The sequence below is a fragment of the Odocoileus virginianus genome, chromosome 10 (assembly GCF_023699985.2).
Source record: "Odocoileus virginianus isolate 20LAN1187 ecotype Illinois chromosome 10, Ovbor_1.2, whole genome shotgun sequence".
NCBI classification, from domain to species: Eukaryota; Metazoa; Chordata; class Mammalia; order Artiodactyla; family Cervidae; genus Odocoileus; species Odocoileus virginianus.
The window spans coordinates 24,854,617-24,875,689 of NC_069683.1; the positions used below are offsets into that span (position 1 = coordinate 24,854,617).

General features: G+C 39.9%; 1 protein-coding gene across 3 annotated transcripts in view; it reads right to left on the reverse strand.

Moving 5' to 3' along the window:
- The window catches only part of KIAA1549L (KIAA1549 like), a 297,332-nt gene that overhangs the window by 215,431 nt on the left and 60,828 nt on the right, over window positions 1-21,073 (reverse strand). For 2 of the 3 annotated variants that reach the window (XM_070473197.1, XM_070473196.1), the window contains exon 2: window positions 20,893-20,979. The exons of the other annotated variant lie outside the window; for it this stretch is intronic. In XM_070473197.1, coding sequence (XP_070329298.1) covers window positions 20,893-20,979 — 87 coding nt within the window. The remainder of the gene's footprint in view (window positions 1-20,892; window positions 20,980-21,073) is intronic. 3 annotated transcript variants of the gene reach the window in all.

Below are 21,073 nucleotides of genomic sequence, written 5' to 3' on the forward strand. Positions count from 1 at the left end.
TAAAAGTCCAGTTCTTGCTCATTTTCATCCCAAGTGGTTGTGTACCAGGGGATTTTCTTATATTTATTGCTCCTCATCTTCAAGGTAAAGAAGTTTCTGAGGTTATAACTTGATGAAGTATCCAGTTATCAGACTCCCTGCATGATCTCTGAAATCCTCTCAAGGAAATGCTACAAGAGTACCATTAAGATGCATCACCATGAAGCCACTTAAGCAGCTTCACAAACAGCCACTTGCTCAAGACAAACAGTGATATATTACTGCTGGTGGGTTGGTTGGAAGGTTGATCTCTTCTGTCACCTGAGTGTGTTTTCATCTGTCACCTGTGTGCAGGAATCAGAGCATCAGAGTTGAAAATTGGTGAGTCAGTCAAATATTTAGGACCTTGTTTTCAAGGCTTTTGTACTTTGCTCAAATCCACTACTTTTTTTTTATTTCAGAGTAGGACTTCATCTGATATATCATAGAATTATCTGGTTACCCTAGGTCAGGCAGAGACCATGTGCTTTCAAACTACCTGATGTTTGTGATTTTGGTGGGAGGAAAATGTGACCATGAGTTCAGAGGGTGAGGTCAGGAGACAGTTTTTCAAAAGCATCTGCTGAAAGGCACATTGGTAGACAGGCAGATCTGTGCCAGGGCAAAACTGCCCAATGACCAGCAACAGAGTCACACACAGAAAAAATGGTCGTTTCTGAACTTCCTTGACAGTAACTGAGGTGTGGGGTGGAAATAAATGTCTCCTCCACGGTGGCTCGCCACAGCCTCCAATGACCTAGCAGTCTCATTTGCTTAGCTCTGCCTTGCCCCGCTAACCTTCCCCAGGCAAGTTTTAGTCAATTAGTGAGAATCCTCTTCTGCCATTTGAAGACCTCATTCAATCCACTATTATTGACATTGAAAAGTGAGCTCTGAGGACGGAAGAAAGGGAGAAACAGGATCCATTTTCCAAAAACAATGCCTAGAGATTGCATATAGTGCAAGTGTTGAAAAGTAAATTGTCCAAACCAAAAAGTGTCTTGGCTTTAAACCCACTGTAAAATCATAGTACACGCTCATTTTTTAATTTGTGAGGGTGAAATGAAAGCAGGAAGCAGGAAAAATACCTCTAATAATATCATCCAGACACAATTACTGTTAACTTTTTAGTCCAATTTAAGATCAAATTTGACTCTGTATAATAGGCTCCAGTTTCATCCATCTCATTAGAACTGATTCAAATGAATTCTTTTTAATGGCTGAGTAATATTCCATGGTGTATATGTACCACAGCTTCCTCATCCATTCGTCTGCTGATGGGCATCTAGATTGCTTCCATGTCCTGGCTATTATAAACAGTGCTGCGATGAACATTGGGGTGCACGTGTCTCTTTCAGATCTGGTTTCCTCAGTGTGTATGCCCAGAAGTGGGATTGCTGGGTCATATGGTGCACTGGGAAGACTCAGAGGGATTGGGTAGAGAGGGAGGTGGGAGGGGGGATCGGGATGGGGAATACATGTAAATCCATGGCTGATTCATGTCAATGTATGACAAAACCCACTACAATACTGTAAAGTAATTAGCCTCCAACTAATAAAAATAAATGGAAAAAAAAAAGATCAAATTTGAGTTCCACTTTTTCAGTAGATCCAAAAATTAATTGCCTGTAACCTTTAAGGCTTATTCTTTGATACTGAACATTTACATTGCTAAGAGTGAACAGAGACAGATAACTAGAAAAAAAATCAAAGTTACACTAAGGGAAAAAAAAAAGGGACCAGAGAAAATCCCTGGGGCCATGCTGCTTCGTTTGAAATGTTTCTCAAAGGTATTCATACTTTCAGATTACCTGAACATGGTGGCCACTGAGGAGAATTTCATAAATGTAGTGGTACCTGGAAATCTATAACTGTTTCAATCTTCTCTGCACAGCTGTTTCCTAAAATTCATCGACAAGGGACAAGAAGGGGGCCATAAGAAGGCATTCTTCAGGCATGCTAACATTTCTACACTGAAGAAGACTGGGAAAATAATAACCTAAAAATCTCAAGTTGCTCCTACAGTACAGTAGTATAAATAACATCTAACTCAACCTACCCTCATCACAGATCTGCAAGCTCCTTCAGTGTAAAATATTCTGAGCTGTGGCTCTATCTAGTACCAATGTGACATAAAAAATCTTCAAGTCAACAGAGATGCCAAAAACCACATCTCATGTCAAGTTTACAGGGAAAACTAAAGGTATCGCCACTGCAGTAAGGAAATATATTTTAAAAGATAAATGCATACAGTACTGAGGGAAAAGCTCAATAATAGGAAGGACATGCAACTCTGATATTCGTGTTTCATTTATAGCCACAGTACAAGAATATCTATCAACTAGTGGAGTTTTAGGAGAAGGCAATGGAACCCACTCCAGTATTCTTGCCTGGAAAATCCCATGGATGGAGCAGCCTAATAGGCTGCAGTCCATGGGGTCGCGAAGAGTCGGACACAACTGAGCGGCTTCACTTTCACCTTTCACTTTCATGCATTGGAGAAGGAAATGGCAACCCACTCCAGTGTTCTTGCCTGGAGAATCCCAGGGACGGGGGAGCCTGGTGGGCTGCCATCTATGGGGTCGCACAGAGTTGGACACGACTGAGGCAACTTAGCAGCAGCAGCAGCGGAGTTTTAAGTTCAGAAATTTCTGCAAATGATGCCTCCTTTGATGTGCTTTTTAAAAAGAGGATACTATATAGATCACACTATATAAAAATAAGTCCTTTCCAGAGCAATTAAGCAAGAAAAAAAATAAATAAAAGGCATCCAAACTGGAAAAGAAGTAAAACTGTCACTATTTGCAGATAACCTACTATATAGAAAACCCTAAAGACATCATCAAAAACCAGTTAGGACTAGCAAATGAATTCAGTTAAATTTCAGGATACAAAATCAACATAAAAATCTGTTACGTTTTTATATACTAGTAACAATCTATCAGAGAGAGAAATAAAGAAAACAATCGCATTCCTTATTACATCAAAAAGAATAAAATATCTAGGAATAAATTTAACCAAGAAGGTAGAAGACCTGTATGTAGAGAACACAGAGTACTATTAATCTCTGTTCCATCAATAATATGTCCAGTTATCATATGTCTGTATTTCAACAGCTACTGAAGGAGTTTCTAAATACATGTATCACACATTTAGAGATTTTCTTTTGGATACTGGAGTAATGGATCAATCACGATTATTATTAAAAGTTATAATAATAAAATGTTGCTTACACTAAAAAAAAAAAAAGACCTGTACATTGAAAACTACAATACAATAATGAAAAAACTGAAGAAGACACAAACAAATGGAAAAATATTCTTGTCCATGAACTGGGAAAAGCAATGCTTTTAAAATGTCCGTACTACCCAAAGCAATCTGTAAATTCAGTGCAATCCTGATCAAAATTCCAATGGCACTTCCCAAATAAACAGAACAAATAGTCCTTAAAAAAAAAAAACCCAAATAGCCAAAGCAATCTTGAAAATGAACAAAGTTGGAAGCATCACAATCTCTGATTCCAAACTAAACCACAAAGCTATAATAATAAAATTCTGGCATAAAAGCAGACACACTGGTCAATGGAACAGAATAGAAAACCCAGAAATAACCCCTGTATGTGTGGTCAATCAGTTTATGACAAGGGAGTCAAGAATATACAGTGGGGGGATTTCCCTGGTGGTCCAGTGGTTGAGTTCACCTTGCAGGGGGATATGAGTTCAATCCCTGATCAAGGAACGAAGATCTCACATGCTGAGGAGCAACTGAGGCTGGGCTTTGCAACTAGAGAGTCGGTGTGCTGCAACTAAGATCTGACACAGCCAAATAAATAAATACCAGGGAAGCCCTGGTAGCTCAGATGGTAAAGAATCTGCCTGCAAGGCAGGAGACACAGGTTCATTCAGTCCTGGGTTGGGAAGATCCCCTAGAGAAGGAAATGGCAACCCACTCCAGTATTACATAAATATTTTTTAAAAAGAATATACAGTGGAAAGTACATTCTCTTTAATAAATGATGTTGGAAAAACTGGACAGCCACATGCAAAACAGCAAAACTCAACCACTATGTCACACGATACACAAAAACTAACTCAAACTGGATTAAGGACTCGAATGTAAAACCTGAAACCGTAAGACACCTATTGAAAACACAGGTTATATGTTCTTTGATACAGATCTTGGCAATGACTTTTTGAATTTGCTTCCAAAAGCAACAAAAGTAAAAATAAATAAGTAGGACTAAGTCATATTAAAAAGCTCTGCACAGCAAAGGAAACCACCAGAAAATGAAAAGGCAACATGCTTAACAGGATTAAAAAACTGCAAATCACATAATTGATAAGTGACTAATATCCAAAATATATAAAGAACTTATACAACTCAATAGCAAAAATAAAAAAATCAATCCAACTTTAAAAATGGCAGCTCTATATAGACATTTTTCCAAAAAAGACATATAGAGGATCAACAGGTACATGAAAAGATGCTAAACATCATTAACATTCAGGGAAATGCAAATAAAAATTACAATGAGATATCACCTCACACCTGTTAGAATGGCCTTCATCAAAAAGTCAAGAAATAAACGTTGGCAAGGATGTGGAGAAAAGCAAATCTTTGTGCACTGTTGGTGGGAGTGTAATTAGTCCAGCCACTATGAAAGACAATATGGAGGTTCCTTGTGCCTGCCCAGGGAGCCACAGACACATGTGCAAGTATAGCTATAAAGTCGAGTCCCAGAAGTGGACTTGCTGAGTCAAAGTGTCAGCACACTGCTAAAGTCACCTACAAAAAATTGTAACTCCCAGCAATAAGGTTCAGCCCGTACTCATAAGTACTGCAGGATCCAGCAATTCCACTTTGGGTATGTATTCAAAGAAAACAAGAACACTAACGTGAAGATATATGCACCCCCATGTTCACTGCGGCATTATTTACAACAGCCAAGATTTGGAAAAAATCTAAGTGTCTATCAATGGATGAAAGGATAAAGAAATTGAATATTTAAGAATATTAATTAGCCATTTTAAAAGGATGTACTCTTGACATTTGAAACAACACGGATGGACCTAGAGGGTACCATGGCACCGAAATAAGTCAAACAGAGAAAGAAAAACACTGCACGATCTTTCTTATGTGTGGAATTGAAAAATATAAAAGAAAAAGCAAGCACAGAGTCACAGAGAACAGATTGGTGGTTTCCAGGGATGGGGAGTGGGGGATGGAAGAAATGAATGGAGGGGGTATAAGTTATTTTTTTTTTTAAAGCAACTACTGGAAGATACTGTTCTTACCTTGTAATTATACTTTTGGTTTCACAAACCTCATAAAGAAAAACAAGCATTATCTTGACCAGGGAATCACATTCACATATACCTCCATTCTTTTGCTCATAAGATCTCCTCTATCTTCAATGCTCATTCTCAGCTCATCCACCTGGCAAGCTCAATTTATAGACCAAATACTCCACAAAGCTTTCTCTAACCACCTCCTTTCCCCACCTGAGAAGACCTGGACATTTCCTGAACTTGGGTACCCACACCATGTTCTGCATACTTCTTTCACCTCACTTCACTCTTGCATTTATTCAACCACATTATTAATGAGCCTCCAATATGTGCCAAACAATATTCTAACCACTGAAGAAATAATAATGGAAACACAACATTCCTGGAGTTTATATTCTAGAGATGAACACAAGCAATGAACACAAAAGAAACATAATGCCAAGTAGTGATTAGTACTATGAAGAAAAAGTAAAGCAGACTACACTAAAACTGTGTGTGTGTGTGTGTGTGTGTGTGTGTGTGTGTACGTGTACAAAACAGAAACTGTACTGGTCAACTTATTAAGAGTCTATTTGTCATATAGTCCAAATGCAACAAATAAATATCAGTTGGATAGATGGACACATGGATGGATGGACAGATGCACAGGCATCCCAAATACCACAAAGGTATTTCAGAGAATAAATCCTTAAAGAAAGTAAAATAACTTTCTTTGATTTGTGAGTGTGAGGTGTCATAATTTGTCTTAACTATCACCACATCATTCTCATATAGGTAAGTCAGTTATTGTTGTTCAGTAGCTAAGTTGTGTCTAACTTCGTAATTCCACAGACTACAGTATGTCAGGCTTCCCTGTCCTTCACTATCTCCCGGTGTTTACTCAAACTCATGTCCAATGAGTCGATGATGCTATCTAACCATCTCATCCTCTGCTGTCCCCTTCTCTGTTTGCCCTTAATCTTCCCTAGCATCAGGGTCTTTTCCAATGAATCAGTTCTTCCCATCAGGTGGCCAAAGTATTGGAGCTTCAGCATCAGTCCCTCCTGTGAATATTCTAGGTTAATTTCCTTTAGGATTGACTGGTTTGATCTTCTTGCTGTCCAAGGAACTCTCAAGGGTCTTCTCCAGCACCACAACTCAAAAGCATCAATTCTTCAGTGCTCAGCCTTCTTTAGGGTCCAATTCTCACATTCGAATATAACTGCTGGAAAAAGCAAAGCTTTGACTATACGGATCTTTGTTGGCAAAGTGATGTCTTTGCTTTTTAATATGCTGTCTAGGTCTGTCATAACTTTCCTTTCAAGGAGCAAGTGTCTTTCAATTTCATGACTGCAGTCACCATCCAAAATGATTTTGGAGCCCAAGAAAATGCAATCTGTCACTGTTTTCACTTTTTACCCTTCTATTTGCCATAAAGTGATGGGACCAAATGCCATGATCTTAGTTTTTTGAATGTTGAGTTTTAAGCCAGCTTTTTCACTCTCCTCTTTCACCTTCATCAAGAGGCTCTTTAGTTCCTCTTCACTTTCTGCTATGAGAGTGATATCATCTGCATATCTGACATTGTTGATATTTCTCTTGGCAATCTTGATTCCACCTTGTGATTCATCCAGCCTGACATTTTGCATGATGTACCCTGCATATAAGTTAAATAAGCAGAGTGATAGTATACACTCTTGTTGTACTCCTTTTCCAATTTTGAACCAGTCCATTGTTCCATGTCCAGTTCTAACTGTTGCTTCTTGGCCTGCATACAGATTTCTCAAGAGACAGGTAAGGTGGTCTGATGTTCCCATCAATTTTCATTTTGTTGTAATCCATAGTCAGGGTTTCCCTGGTGGTTCAAATGGTAAAGAATCTGCCTGCAATGCAGGAGACCCAGGGTTGATCCCTAGGTCAGGAAGATCCCATGGAGAAGGAAATGGTAACCCACTCCAGTATTCTTGCCTAGAGAATTCCATGGACAGAGGAGCCTGGTTACAGTCCATGGGATTGCAAAGAGTCGGATATGACTGAGTGACTAACACTTTCACTTTCACACAGTCAAAGGCTTCAGTGTAGTTATGAAGCAGAAGAAGATATTTTTCTGGAATTCCTTTGCTTTCTTTATGATCCAGTGAATGTTGACAATTTGATCTCTGGTTCCTCTGACTTTTTTGAACCCAGCTTATACAACTGGAAATCTTCGTTCACATACTGCTGAAACCTAGCTTGAAGAACTTAAAGCATAACCTTACTAGCATGTGAAATGAGTAAAACTGTATGGTAGTTTGAACATTCTTTGGCATTGCCTTTCTTTGGGACTGGAATGAAAACTGACCTTTTCCAGTCCTATGGCCACTGCTGAATTTTCCAAATTTGCTGGCATATTGAGTGCAGCACTTTAACAGCATCATCTTTCAAGATTTGAAACAGGTCAACTGGAATTCCATCATCTCCACTAGCTTTGCTTGTAGTAATGCTTCCTAAGGCCCACTTGACATTCCAGGATGTCTGGGTCTAGATGAGTGATCACACCATCATGGTTATCTAGGTCATTAAGACCTATTTTTGTATAGTTCTTCTACATCCATCACCATATTTATCTTCTTGTTCCTACCCTATCAGAGCCGTTACCCCAGGACAACAGACCTACTTCAAGCTTCCAGGGTATATCATGCTCATTTTTACCTTTGTGCCTTTCCCTCTGCAGTAATGTCTGGCCTGGATACTCCTTTTCCTAACATACTTAGACACAAGTCTTCTTTTCCTTCAAACTGAAATCAAGTTTCACCTCCTCCTTTCCTGACAAGACTGTAGTCACAAGAAGCTCCCCATGGTATATCTCCACTGCATCACTTTTGCAATGACGATTATTCATCTTCAACTATGGTATCCAGACTCCAAGACACCCAGCAAGGATCCCTACCTCCTGATACCCACGTCATATTGAATATATAATTTCCTTCTACACTGAACCAGGAGTATTTAGTTCCCTCCCATATTGAATCAAAGCTGAGCTGTGAGGCTGACAGAACATTGCACAAGTGATGGTATTTGGCTTCTGAGGCTATGTCACAAAAATCACTGCAGTTTCTGGTCTGGTGTCTTAGATCACTTCCTCTAGGGAAAGCTAGCCACCATATTGTAAGGACATTCAAGAAGTGCCATGGAGACACCCAGGTGAAGAAGCACCAACTTTTTAGTTTTCTTATGAGTGAGACATCTCAGAAATGCATCTTCCATCATCAGTCAAGCCTTCAGCTGATGGCAGTTCTGGCCAGTGTTGTAGCTGTAACATCATGACAGACTCTGAATAGAATCATCCAGCCAAGCTGATCCCGACTGTCAACCGCCTCAAAAATGAGAGATAAGTAATGTCCATTATGGTTTCAAGCCACTAAGTGTTGGGTAATTTGCTACAAAGAAAGAGATAATTAACATACCAACTAACAGCTAAATTCTCTAAAGACAGGAATTATGTCCCCCATCCCACTTTGTAACTACAGTGGTCTCTAGGGCAGGGCAGGATCTCCAAAGGTGTTCAACGAATTGATGAACTTTTTCAAACTGACATACACTGGATCCTGATTACGCCAGCCACTGTCCCAACTACTTTATATTTGTTATCTTATTTAATTCTATGAGATAGATACTACTATTACATTAGTAATGAGAAAACTGAAGCATGAAGAGATTAAACGACTTGCTCAAGACCACACAGGTGGAACCAGGATCTGAACCTAAGAACCTGAATCCAAGATATCATTCTTAATCATAATGCAAAATTATTTTTGATGATCTGCTACTTCATTCCAATCCCAAAGGCAAAGCCAAACAATGTTCAAACTACTGCACAACTGCACTCATCTCACACGTTAGCAAAGTAATGCTCAAAATTCTCCAAGCCAGGCTTCAACAGTACGTGAACCATGAACTTCCACATGTTCAAGCTGGATTTAGAAAAGGCAGAGGAACCAGAGTTCAAATGCCAACATCTGTTGGATCATCAAAAAAGCAAGAGAGTTCCAGAAAAACACCCACTTCTGCTTCACTGACTATGCCAAAGCCTTTGACTGTGTGGATCACAACAAACTGCGGAAAATTCTTAAAGAGATGGAAATAACAGACCACCTTATCTGCCTCCTGAGAAATCTACAGGCAGGTCAGGAAGCAACAGTTAGAACTGGACATGGAACAACAGACCAGTTCCAAATCTGAAAAGGAGTATATTAAGGCTGTATATTGTCACCCTGCTTATTTAACTTATAAGCAGAATACATCATGCAAAATGCCAGGCTGGATGAAGCACAAGCTGGAATCAAGACTGCTAGGAGAACTATCAATAACCTCAAATACACAGATGATACCACCCTTATGGCAGAAAGAGAAGAGGAACTAAAGAGCCTCTTGATGAAAGTGAAAGAGAAAGTGAAAAAGTTGGCTTAAAACTCAACATGACAAAACCCACTGAGATGTTGTGAAGTAATTAGCCTCCAACTAATAAAAATAAATGAAAAAAAAAAAAACACTCAACATTGAGAAAACTAAGATCATGACATCCGGTCCCATCACCTCAAGGCAAATAGATGGGGAAACAGTGGAAACAGTGAGAGACTTTATTTTCTCGGGCTCCAAAATCACTGCAGATGGTGACTGCAGCCATGAAATTAAAAGATGCTTGCTCCTTGGAAGAAAAGCTATGACCAACCTAGACAGCATATTAAAAAGCAGAGACATTACTTTGCCAACAAAGGTCTGTCTAGGCAAAGCTATGGTTTTTCCAGTAGTCCTGTATGGATGTGAGATTTGGACTATAAAGAACGCTGAGTGATGAAGAATTGATGTTTTTGAACTGTGGTGCTGGGGAAGACTCTTGAGAGTCTCTTGGACTGCAAGGAGATCCAACCAGTCCATCCTAAGGGAAATCAGTCCAGAATAGCCATTGGAAGGATTGATGCTGAAGCTGAAACTCCAATACTTTGGCCACCTGATGCGAAGAACTGACATTGAAAAAGACCCTGATGCTGGGAAAGATTGAAGGCAGGAAGATAAGGGCATGACAGAGAATGAGATAGTTGGATGGCATCACCAACCTGATGGACATGAGTTTGAGCAAGTTCTGGGAGTTGGTGATGGACAGGGAAGCCTGGTGTGCTGCAGTCAACATGGGGTCGCCAAGAGTCGGACACGACTGAGCAACTGAACTGAACTGAACTACTTAGGGAAGAGGAGTTATCTAATCCATCATGTATTCCCTTATGGGGCACAATGACTCAACAATAAATATGAAGTAAATGAATGAATGAATAAATGAATGAGCATGACCAATCATCCCTTTCACACTCCATTACGAATCCTTTTAATAACTGACACAAAAACTATTGCTTACAGGGTCTTGGTATCAACAAGCCTGAATGTTCCTTCTGGATTAAAATCAAATTCTAAATATAAATTGAGTTTCATTCTTGAAAGGCGCTGTAAAATTTCACTGAACAACTGCTGTTATCCAAATTCTCTCCCACCTACTACTCCCACTGTTCTTCTGGCTTTGTCTCCTCCACCAGCAGCCACCCCCACAACAGAGGTTTGGGGATAAAACTGGGATGCCAAGGACTGGTACCTTCACCACACTCAGTTCTTTCCGGTTCCCCTTCATCATGTCCACCATTCCATTTGCCACCCATCCAGCTGAGAACCACCAGGCCATGGGGTCTGACTATGCCAGCCATCTGCTCGCCAATGGGAAGACTCAGTCTAGTACTTATTTCTCCATCCCTAGACTTCACTCCTGGCAGGATCAAGAGTGAATCATTCTTTCATCACTTATTGTGGGCCTACTCCATGCCAGGCTGTGTGAGGAACATGATTCCAGGCGTTCACAGACAAAGAGGAAGAGCAGAAAAGAACGAGACAGCTATGCAGCAGTGTGTGAGACTGCAGGCCCCAGGAGAATACTGGGAGGACCTGGGAAAAGCCTGACACATGGGCCTCACCATCTACACCCTGAACTCAAGAACCAGTCAGTCTTACTTGGAGCAGGCCCAGTTGTTGAGACTTTTTTCTTGGTGCACAGAATAGTGTATTAGTTAGCGAAATATGTTATTTGACGGGCTTAATTAGTACATATTCTTTTTATGCTTTAATTGCATTTCAATATCAATAGCTGCTAGAAGAAAGGACAGTTCATTTTTTAATGAATTAATTAGAACTGCTGATACATGCACATGGCAAAAATTCAAACAATACAAATAGATGTACAAAGAAAAGTCAGACTCCACATCATTCTCCAGCCCTCAAGTTCCCTTCCCAGAAACAAGCATTGTTACCGATCACCTCTTTCCAGAAATATCACAGGCTTTATGAATGGACGTGTTTTTACATGTAAGAAGGCACAGCGCACTCATCTACAACTTTCCTTTCCCATTTAATAACCTATCTTACAGTTCATTATGAGAGCACATGTATCTCTGTTTTTTTATTGGTTTTTTTTTTTTTTTTTGCTGCACCACTCAGCATATGGGATCTTAGTTCCCCAACCAGGGATCAAACCTGGGCCTTCGGCAGTGACAGTGCAGTCCTAATGTTAGACCACCAAGGAAGTCCCTCTATTCTTTTTAAAGGCTCCATAGGATTTTATCATATGGATATGATGTAACAAACCAAAGCACTCCAAGGTTTTATTTGAAGCTGAAAAGAACAATGAATAAACAACATTTCATTCTATTGTGGCAGTTAATTTTAAAAATCACAGCTTTTTTATTTTCTTTTTGTTTTCTGAGGCCATCCTTAACTTAGAATGTCAATAACTGTAGATAGCACTGATCTTGTCTAATTTCTTATCTTACAGAAATTCTATAGGTACAAAATTTCAGAGGTTCCTTTCCAAGGAACCATGTTGTTACAACAGCAGAAATGCTTTATTCAAATATATGTGATTACTGACTTACAGTGCCTCTATATAGCTGGCAACAGCTCCATTTCCTCTTTTAAGAAATTGAGGAAATGGGTCATGTCATAAACTACTTCTTGCCATCAAGAGAAAAGAAGTAATTTAAATATATCACAGAGGTTAATAATCTAGATATCTCTTAAAGTTCTCTTAATGTTCCAATATTGTTGGTTTAATTCTATGCATTTTGTCTTAAGTACTGAAACTATCATTCTGAGAAGGATTTTTAAACTTCACCAGATTCCCAAAAGGGCCCGTGGCACCAAAAAAAGGTAAGACACTCTATCAGTGGACTCAAACCCATCTGGGGGTGCCAAGCAAAATCAACTCCCTTGAAAAGTGCAGCATCTCACCTATTCACCATTCACACATCTGAAAATTCCTTGACATTCCTCATTAGTGAGCACTGTTCCTAAATCAAGTGAAAGAGGTTCAGTAAACCAAGTTCACTTCCTGGGTTCCTATTTGATGTTTTGAGACATTTCTTATAAAACTAGCTTTCTCTCAAACAGCAGTTGACCCCAAAGCAGATCACTGGATGATCAAAATCTCTTTCATCAGCTTTATTACAAAGTGTTAATCATCTCATCATATAAGAAAAAAACATTTCCAGCTTTTCTTCCCTCTCCATGTTTCCACTTTAAAGTGGTATGGAAATATATGTAAATCCATGGCTAATTCATGTCAATGTATGACAAAAACCACTACAATATTGTAATTAGCCTCCAACTAATAAAAATAAATGAAAAAAAAAACACAAAGTGATACTGACATAAAGATGGAAAGTTAGATCAATGGAATAAAACTAAGAATCCAGAAATTAAAAAAATAAATAAATAAAGTGGTATGGATTAGGATGAATACTTGAAGGTACTAATTATTTGCTATTCCTTAATCCATCTATATCACTGGTAAAAATGAGGCAATATATTTTGTTAGTGAAAACATGGCTTTAAAATACTTAACTGTAGAGAATAGGTGCATTCATGCCTTATAAGGTTGCTCTCAGCTTGTCATTAAAAAGTCATTTTCAATCTCACACATATCTTAACAAATCACATTACTTGGATGTTGATGCAATCTATCTTTGAGCCCAAATTCAAGGGTTTCTCAACCATGCTGTCCTTATCACTGAATTAACCAATCACTTAACAGCTGAGGTGTTTCATTCAATTCCCACAGAATAATGGGTATATCCATCTAACGACATGGTGATAGGGTGATTAAATACACAAATACATAAAAAGACACAAGACCAAATACCTTGCATGGGTCATTGTGAATATTTAGAAAGATTATTCAACACCATGTGAAAGTATCTTAGGTATTGTTTTTGTTTCTCTTCATTACCACTTAAATACAAGCTCTGTGAGAAATGGGATCTTATTATCTTACTCATTCACTACTGTATCCCAAACATCTAAAATACCACCTAGCACATGCCGAACCCTTGTCTCTGTAACTAGGTGGGTCAAAGAGCCTCTTCTAATATAGATCATTTAAAGAAAGGGATATATGTGTTAGTATACTGTATATTCCTTTCTTTAAATGATCTATGGGGAATACATGTATATCCATGGCTCATTCATGTCAATGGATGACAAAAACCACCACAATATTGTAAAGTAATTAGCCTCCAACTAATGAAAAAAAAATTTTTTTTAATAAAAAAAATAAAGAAAGGGATAAAATATTTTTTAATCTGTTTTAAAATATGGCTAAAGTTGCAATAAAGTTAGGGAAAGAGTTGGAAGTCAGAAATTAGAAGGAAGTGTAATTTTACTATGGAAAGCAGAGCTATTGGCCTTTACTCCATAAGCCTGCATTTTTATACACTGCTTAGTATGGGGGCCTGAGGACAAAGCCTGTGGCCTGATCCTGGTCACTGACCAGATCAAATACCCCTTTCCAAAATGCCACAATACTTAAATGGAAATAACATCAGATTATGAGACACAGGATAAAAAAACAAAACAAAAGTTTCCTTTAGGATGAGATGTATCTATCCTGGCCTCAGCTCCAAGGTCAGTACAGTCGCTCAGTCATGTCCGACTTTGCGACCCCATGAACCACAGCACGCCAGGCCTCCCTATCCATCACCAACTCCCGGAGTCCACATAAACCCATGTCCATTGAATCGGTGATGCCATCCAACCATCCCATCCTCTGTCGTTCCCTTCTCCTCCTGCTCTCAATCTTTCCCAGCATCAGGGTCTTTTCAAATAAGTCAGCTCTTCGCATTAAGTGGCCAAAGTACTGGAGTTTCAGCTTCAACATCAATCCTTCTCATGAACACCCAGGACTGATCTCCTTTAGGATGGATGGGTTGGATCTCCTTGCAGTCCAAGGGACTCTCAAGAGTCTTCTCCAACACCACAAGTTAAAAGCATCAATTCTTTGGTGCTCAGCTTTCTTTAGAGTCCAACTCTCACATCCATACATGACTACTGGAAAAACCATAGCCTTGACTAGACGGACCTTTGTTGACAAAGTAATGTCTCTGCTTTTTAATATGCTGTCTAGGTTGGTCATAACTTTCCTTCCAAGGAGTAAGCATCTTTTAATTTCATGGCTGCAGCTCTTAGGCAGAAAAGAAAGTCTCTCTTGAGAATCTATAGCCAAAAGCCCACACTTATATAGGTTCAGGGCCAGAATTCACACTACCGATGTGACTTGGAAGAATAATAACTACCACCAACCAGGTGAAAATGTGATTAAAGCTGGCTGGAACAAATTGAGATCCTTTCTTTCTAGAGCACTCTTCAAACACAGGACTCTAATAATTCCTGCAGAAAAAGTTTTAAGGAACATGAGCTCACAATGAAAAAAAAATCACTAAAAATATGAGTGGGCAAGTCACTGTGAATGAAAGTGATCAGAAAACTGGACATACTGCGATGATCAGATATAGAATATAAAATAAGTAGTTTTAATGTGTGTAAAGAAATAATAGAGGGGATTAAAGATATGATGATGAGAACTGAGTTAACAATTTTTAAAAAGTTAAGTAAAATTTCTGAAATATAAAATATAATCATGAAAGCAAAACAAACAAATCAGATAAGTAGCATACTGGACCTAGCCAAAGACATAATTTATGAACCTTAAGATGGACTTGAAGAAATTACCCAGAATGCAGCACAGAGAGACAAAAATTGAAACACATGAAAGAAGATAAGTGATAGGGAGCACAGAATGAAAAGGTGTAACATATATCTAATCAGATTTCCAGAAAGGAAAAAAAAAATAAGAAAAATGTTCAAAGAAATAGGGTCTAAGAATTTTTTTAAATTAATATGTCATGAATTCTCAAATTAAAAAGTGCACTAAATCCCAAGCAGAATCAATAAAAAGAATCTGAGAGAAGAGCATTGAAACATATATTATCAAGTGTGAAACAGATTGCCAGCCCAGGTTGGATGCATGAGACAAGTGCTCAGGGCTGGTGCACTGGGAAGACCCAGAGGGATGGGATGGGGAGGGAGGTGGGACAGGGGATCGGGATGGGGAACACATGTAAATCCATGGCTGATTCATGTCAATGTATGGCAAAAACCACTACAATATTGTAAAGTAATTAGCCTCCAACTAATAAAAATAAATGAAAAAAAAAGAATTCAATAGGTAGACATGAAAATTTTTCAACATTTAGTGAAACAGAAAAAAAAATCAAGAAGAAAATAAAAGCAGACAGAGAAAAGAAAGATCACTGACAAAGACTGAGCTGATTTCTCAGCATCCAAAATGAAAAGAAAATGACATCTTCAAGGAGCTGAGTGAAAATAACTGTCAATACAGAAAAAGCAAAACTCTCTCTCCAGACATGAGTGAAGACATTTTTAGGCAAACAAAAACGGATAGAAGTCAGAGGATATATGTATACATATAGCTGATTGTTTCATTGTATGGCAGAAACTAACGCAACATTGTAAAGCAATTATACTCCAATAAAAAATGCATTTCAACACCAAAAAAGAAAAATGGGGAAAAAAATGGATAGAGGTCAGTACTAACAGATTCTTTTTTTTTTTTTCATTTATTAGTTGGAGGCTAATTACTTTACATCATTGCAGTGGTTTTTGTCATACCTATATGCATAACAGATTCTTAATAAAAAAATTTTAAACAATGTACTCAGAAAGATTTAAAAGGAAGTGATTTAAAAGGAAGACTTGAGATGTCAGAAGGAATATTTAAGTAGTTAGGCATCGATACTTACAGTTGGACAAGCATCTCTCTTCGAGCCTACCCAGTTGAGTTTGAGATGGGTCCAACCCATGCCAGAAAGGGGAGGCCAGCAAAGGGCTTATTACTCACGAAAGCGTTAAACTGGACTGACCGACCATGAATTGCTCAACTAAGGAACACTGGACATAGCTTATTCTTTCATTTTCATATAAACTATAACTGCTGTAACTTAATATAAACTCCACAGGGTAAGAGATTTCTGCATGTAATTGAAATCAAATTTTCCAGGGTAGAACACTGAAATTTAAGATTTTCAAGCAAATGAGACTACCAATTATTAGCCTCCATTATATAAATGACTTGTTCAGTAGTTTCCACCTTCTGAGTCTCTTCTATCTGAAACTGTTCTCTCACAAATGAATGGCACATAATGGTTTGGATGTCCTAGGCCCACAATCTAAACCATAAACTTTCTTTCTCAGGATTAGGGTCCATTTCAGATACAAGGAAGAGAAATCAAGAGTCAGAAACAGTCAGTTCAGAGAAGGACTGCGTGGAGATTCTTTTCAGCCCTAAGTCACTAACCCACCAGAACACGGTCAGAAATGACCAGTACATTGATGGATCTGATGGGACTGGACAAACAAGAATCTGAGTGTTCTAAGTGAAGTGAAGTGAAGTGGAAGGTGCTCAGTCATGTCTGACTCTTTGAGACCCTACGGACTGTAGCCTGCTTGGCTCCCCTCTCCATTGGAATTCTCCAGGCAAGAATAATGAAGTGGGTTGCCATTTCCTTCTCCAGGGGATCTTCTGGACTCAGGGATCATACCCCAGTCTCCTGCATTGCAGGCAGATTCTTCACCATCTGAGCCACCAAGGAAGCCAAGGTTACATCTTAAAGGACCTTCAGATCTCTACCCTTTGATCACAAAGGAGCTGAAATGGGGGAAATTAACAGAAGAGGAACACTTCTGACCCCATAAATGATGATTTCTGGAGTCCAAGCAAAGTACTGGCTGCCTTCTGACTCAAAGTGGAGACTCATGCACCTGGGGCCCACAGTGATCTCTCTGGAACTGAATCTAGTCAAAAATTTCAAATGATAGAAAGTTACATGAAATCAAATGACTCATGTCACAGGTTCCGCTTTCACACACTACCTTTTTTGGCTTGGTAGGTGCAGGTGCCCCCTGCACCTCGCCTTTTCTGGGCCTGGGCAAGCTGGCCAGCATGACCTCTGGTCCGGCACTCGGGCCACCAGCCCTCCCCCACCTGTCTCCCCCCAGCACCACTGAGATCTCTTCAGCCTTGGCTCCTGGAAACTGAAGCTCCCAGGTCCTTTCAAGATAGTTCCAGCCAAAGCAAAGCAAAGACAGGTTCAGAGGAGTTCTGCTGTTATACTCCAGACACAAGGTAAGGAGAAAGTGGGGTAAAAGTCAGGAGGAATGGGACATTATGTCTGTGCCTAAACTGGCCACCAACTTGACTGTTTTGATTAAACAGACCACTCAGCTTAACAAAGACACCAGCCAGTTAAGTCAGTAAGCCACCAGATTTTTTTCCCACCAGAAATGACTTGGAACTTGACTCAATGAACCAAATATACTGTTTCTCTTTAAATAGTGTACCTCCTTCTAAAAAGATCCATGTGAAACAACTTTTTGTCCAAAATAAAATTAAGAAAGGAAAAGAACTCTGCCCAGTTTGGCACTAATAGTTAGCCAATTGTGGTAAGACAGAGACTGAATCAGTTCGGGAGAAAGAGCCTGGGACACGGCTGGATGGGGGTAGGCAGGTGGTAGTGGGCCAGCCAGGCAGGCGGGGCTCAGAAGGGATGCAGAATACAAACCAGGAACCAGGGAAGAGGCCCTTTTACCCAGTCTGAACACACACGAAGGGCATGAAGGACGGGCAGTCTCCAGCTACACCTGGCTAGAGCAGCAGGCTGACTCCATAGCTGCCCACTGGCAGGTACTAGATGTGGCCACTCTAGATGGGAAAGAGCAGGCAGACCGAAGGTCTTCTCAGGGTAGGTAAAGGTGGGCCTTACCAGTACAGAGGGGGGATTTGTAACCGCTCTTATTTATTAAGGGCTTTCTACACGCCAGCTTCCCAGATGGCTCCGTGGCAAAGAATCCACCTCTCAATCCATCTCTCAAGGAGATGCAGGAGACACAAGTTCAATCCCTGGGTCGGGAGGATCTACTGGAGGAGAAAATGGCAACTCACTCCAGTATTCTTGCCTGGAAAATCCTACTGACAGAAAAGCCTGACGGGTTACAGCTCATGGGGTTGGACATGACTTAGTGACTGAAAAGTGAAAGAAAGTGAAATAGCTCAGTTGTGTCCAACTCTTTGTGACCCGGTGGACTATATAGCCTACCAGGCTCCTCCATCCATGGAGTTTTCCAGGCAAGAGTACTTGAGTGGGTTGCCATTTCCTTCTCTAAGGGATCTTCCCAATCCAGGGAGCACACACGTTATTATGTGCCATGCACAGAACAAGCACTTCTCATCCTTACAACCATCTGGTAAGGCAGAAAGCATAATTCCCGCCTTACAAATGAAGAAAGGGCCAGATAAGTGACACAATGTGTAGGCAGCAGATCCAATATTTGAACCCAGAACTGTCTGGATTCAATGTCCATAGTTCCTATGACTCTTCATTTCCCGGTCCAGGGCTCTTCAATCTCCATCAGAGCTGCCTACCGATGATCACACTGCTTGAATAAACACTCTTTTCTCTTCCAGCATCTTCTCATAACTCATTTTTTCTTTTCTAATCTTGGCTAAGGGGAGGTAAAAGCCTTTGCTCCATTCACATCTACAAAAGGCCATAACCCCAGAGTAAATCCATTTTGTCAAGCTAATCCATTTTTTAAATAATGTGTATACATGAGAGTGCTCTAAAAAGTTTGAAGTGCTTTAAAATGGAAGTGTTTTAAACATAATTACCATACTCATCCATGTAGGCCAACTCATCTGAGGGCATTTTAGGACTGGAATATTATAGACACAAATTATAATGCTGATAAGGTGAGCTAACTGGAACTACTGCCAAAGTGCTTGAATTAACAATTCGGGGGAATAACTAAAAGTTAACTTTTTGCCTTTCACAAGCAAAATGTCCGTTACACAGAGGATACACCATATTGAAGCTGGAGAACCTAGGGGCTGGCTCACGTGTCAGGAGACCTGGGTTCAAACTCCAGCTCTGCCTCTAACCAGTTGGCCATGCTTAAGTATGTATGTACCTAGTACGGACCTAGACCCCTTCCCTTCCCCCACTTCCATCCTTCTTTCCTCATTGCAGTTTCCTCTTCTAAAAGGCAGTATGTTGTACTAATTAAAGTGAGAATTTGAGGAGCCAGACTGCCTGGGTTTGTTCTGTCTCCACTATTACCAGCCTGTGACCTTGGTCAAGTTATCTAACCATTCTGTACCTCCATCTCCTCACCACCACAAAGGATGAAAACAGTACATATCTGCAGTGGTTAATTGTAGGTGTCAACTTGACTGGGCCACGGAGTGCCCAGATATTTGGCTAAACATTATTCTGAGTGTGACTTTGGAGGTGTTTCTGGATGATAGAACATTTGAAGTGATAGACTAGGTTAAGAAAATCGCCCTGTCCAATGTGGGTGTGCCTCATCCTATTAGTTGAAGGTTTAAATAGAATGAAAGGCTGAGTAAGAAAGAATGCACTCTCTCTGCCTGACTGTCTGCCTGGGACATTGGTCTTCTCCTGCCTTCAGACTCAGCCTCAGGCTGGAACTTCTACCATTAGCTCTCCTGGGCCTCCAGCTTGCCAATCTGCCAGATCTTGGACTTCTCACAAGGAGATGCAGGAGATGCATTCAAGTTCATTCAAGCCTCCATAACTGGGTGGGCTGTTTCCTTCTAATACATCTCTCTAGCTATAGAGATACAGGTGACTTTCCTGGTGGCTCAGTCTGTAAAGAATCCGCTCACGATGCAGGAGTCCTGGGCTTGATCCCTGGGTTGGGAAGATCCCCTGGAGGAGGGCATGCAACCCACTCTAGTATTCTTGCCTGGAGAATCCCACGGACAGTGAAGCCTGGTGGGCTGCAGTCCATGGGGTCGCAAAGAATTGGACACAACTGAGCAACTAAGCATAGCACATAGAGAGAGATGTAGATAGAACATATAGATAGATACAGATAGAGGACAGATACAGTGTAGTATAGTATAGCATAGGTACATATCCTATTGGTTCCGTTTCTCTGGAGAGCCCAGACTAAGACACCACCTCAGGGCTATTCTAGAATTGAGACAATAATCTTAGGACAGAGACTGCCACATCGTAAGACCTCAATCAATATTATATTTCACCAACAGACATTTACTATCCCAGTCCTCCAAGCCTTTTTTAAAGAACCATTAAATGTGTAGAAGCAAAAGGTTTTTTTAAAAGCTACAGAATTGTAAAGATTTAGGTTACTTTACCTGAAACCCCAAATCTCTTCATTTTCCTTGCTGGAATATATGTTTGATTTCCAGAGACACAGTAACTGTGGTAACATCTATGAAAAGCTATAAAAAAATAACTGATGTCAGGGCCTAAATCACAGTCCCATTGGCTTCCTCACCTTTGATTTTATTGCTTCTTTCTAAAGCAAATGTCCAT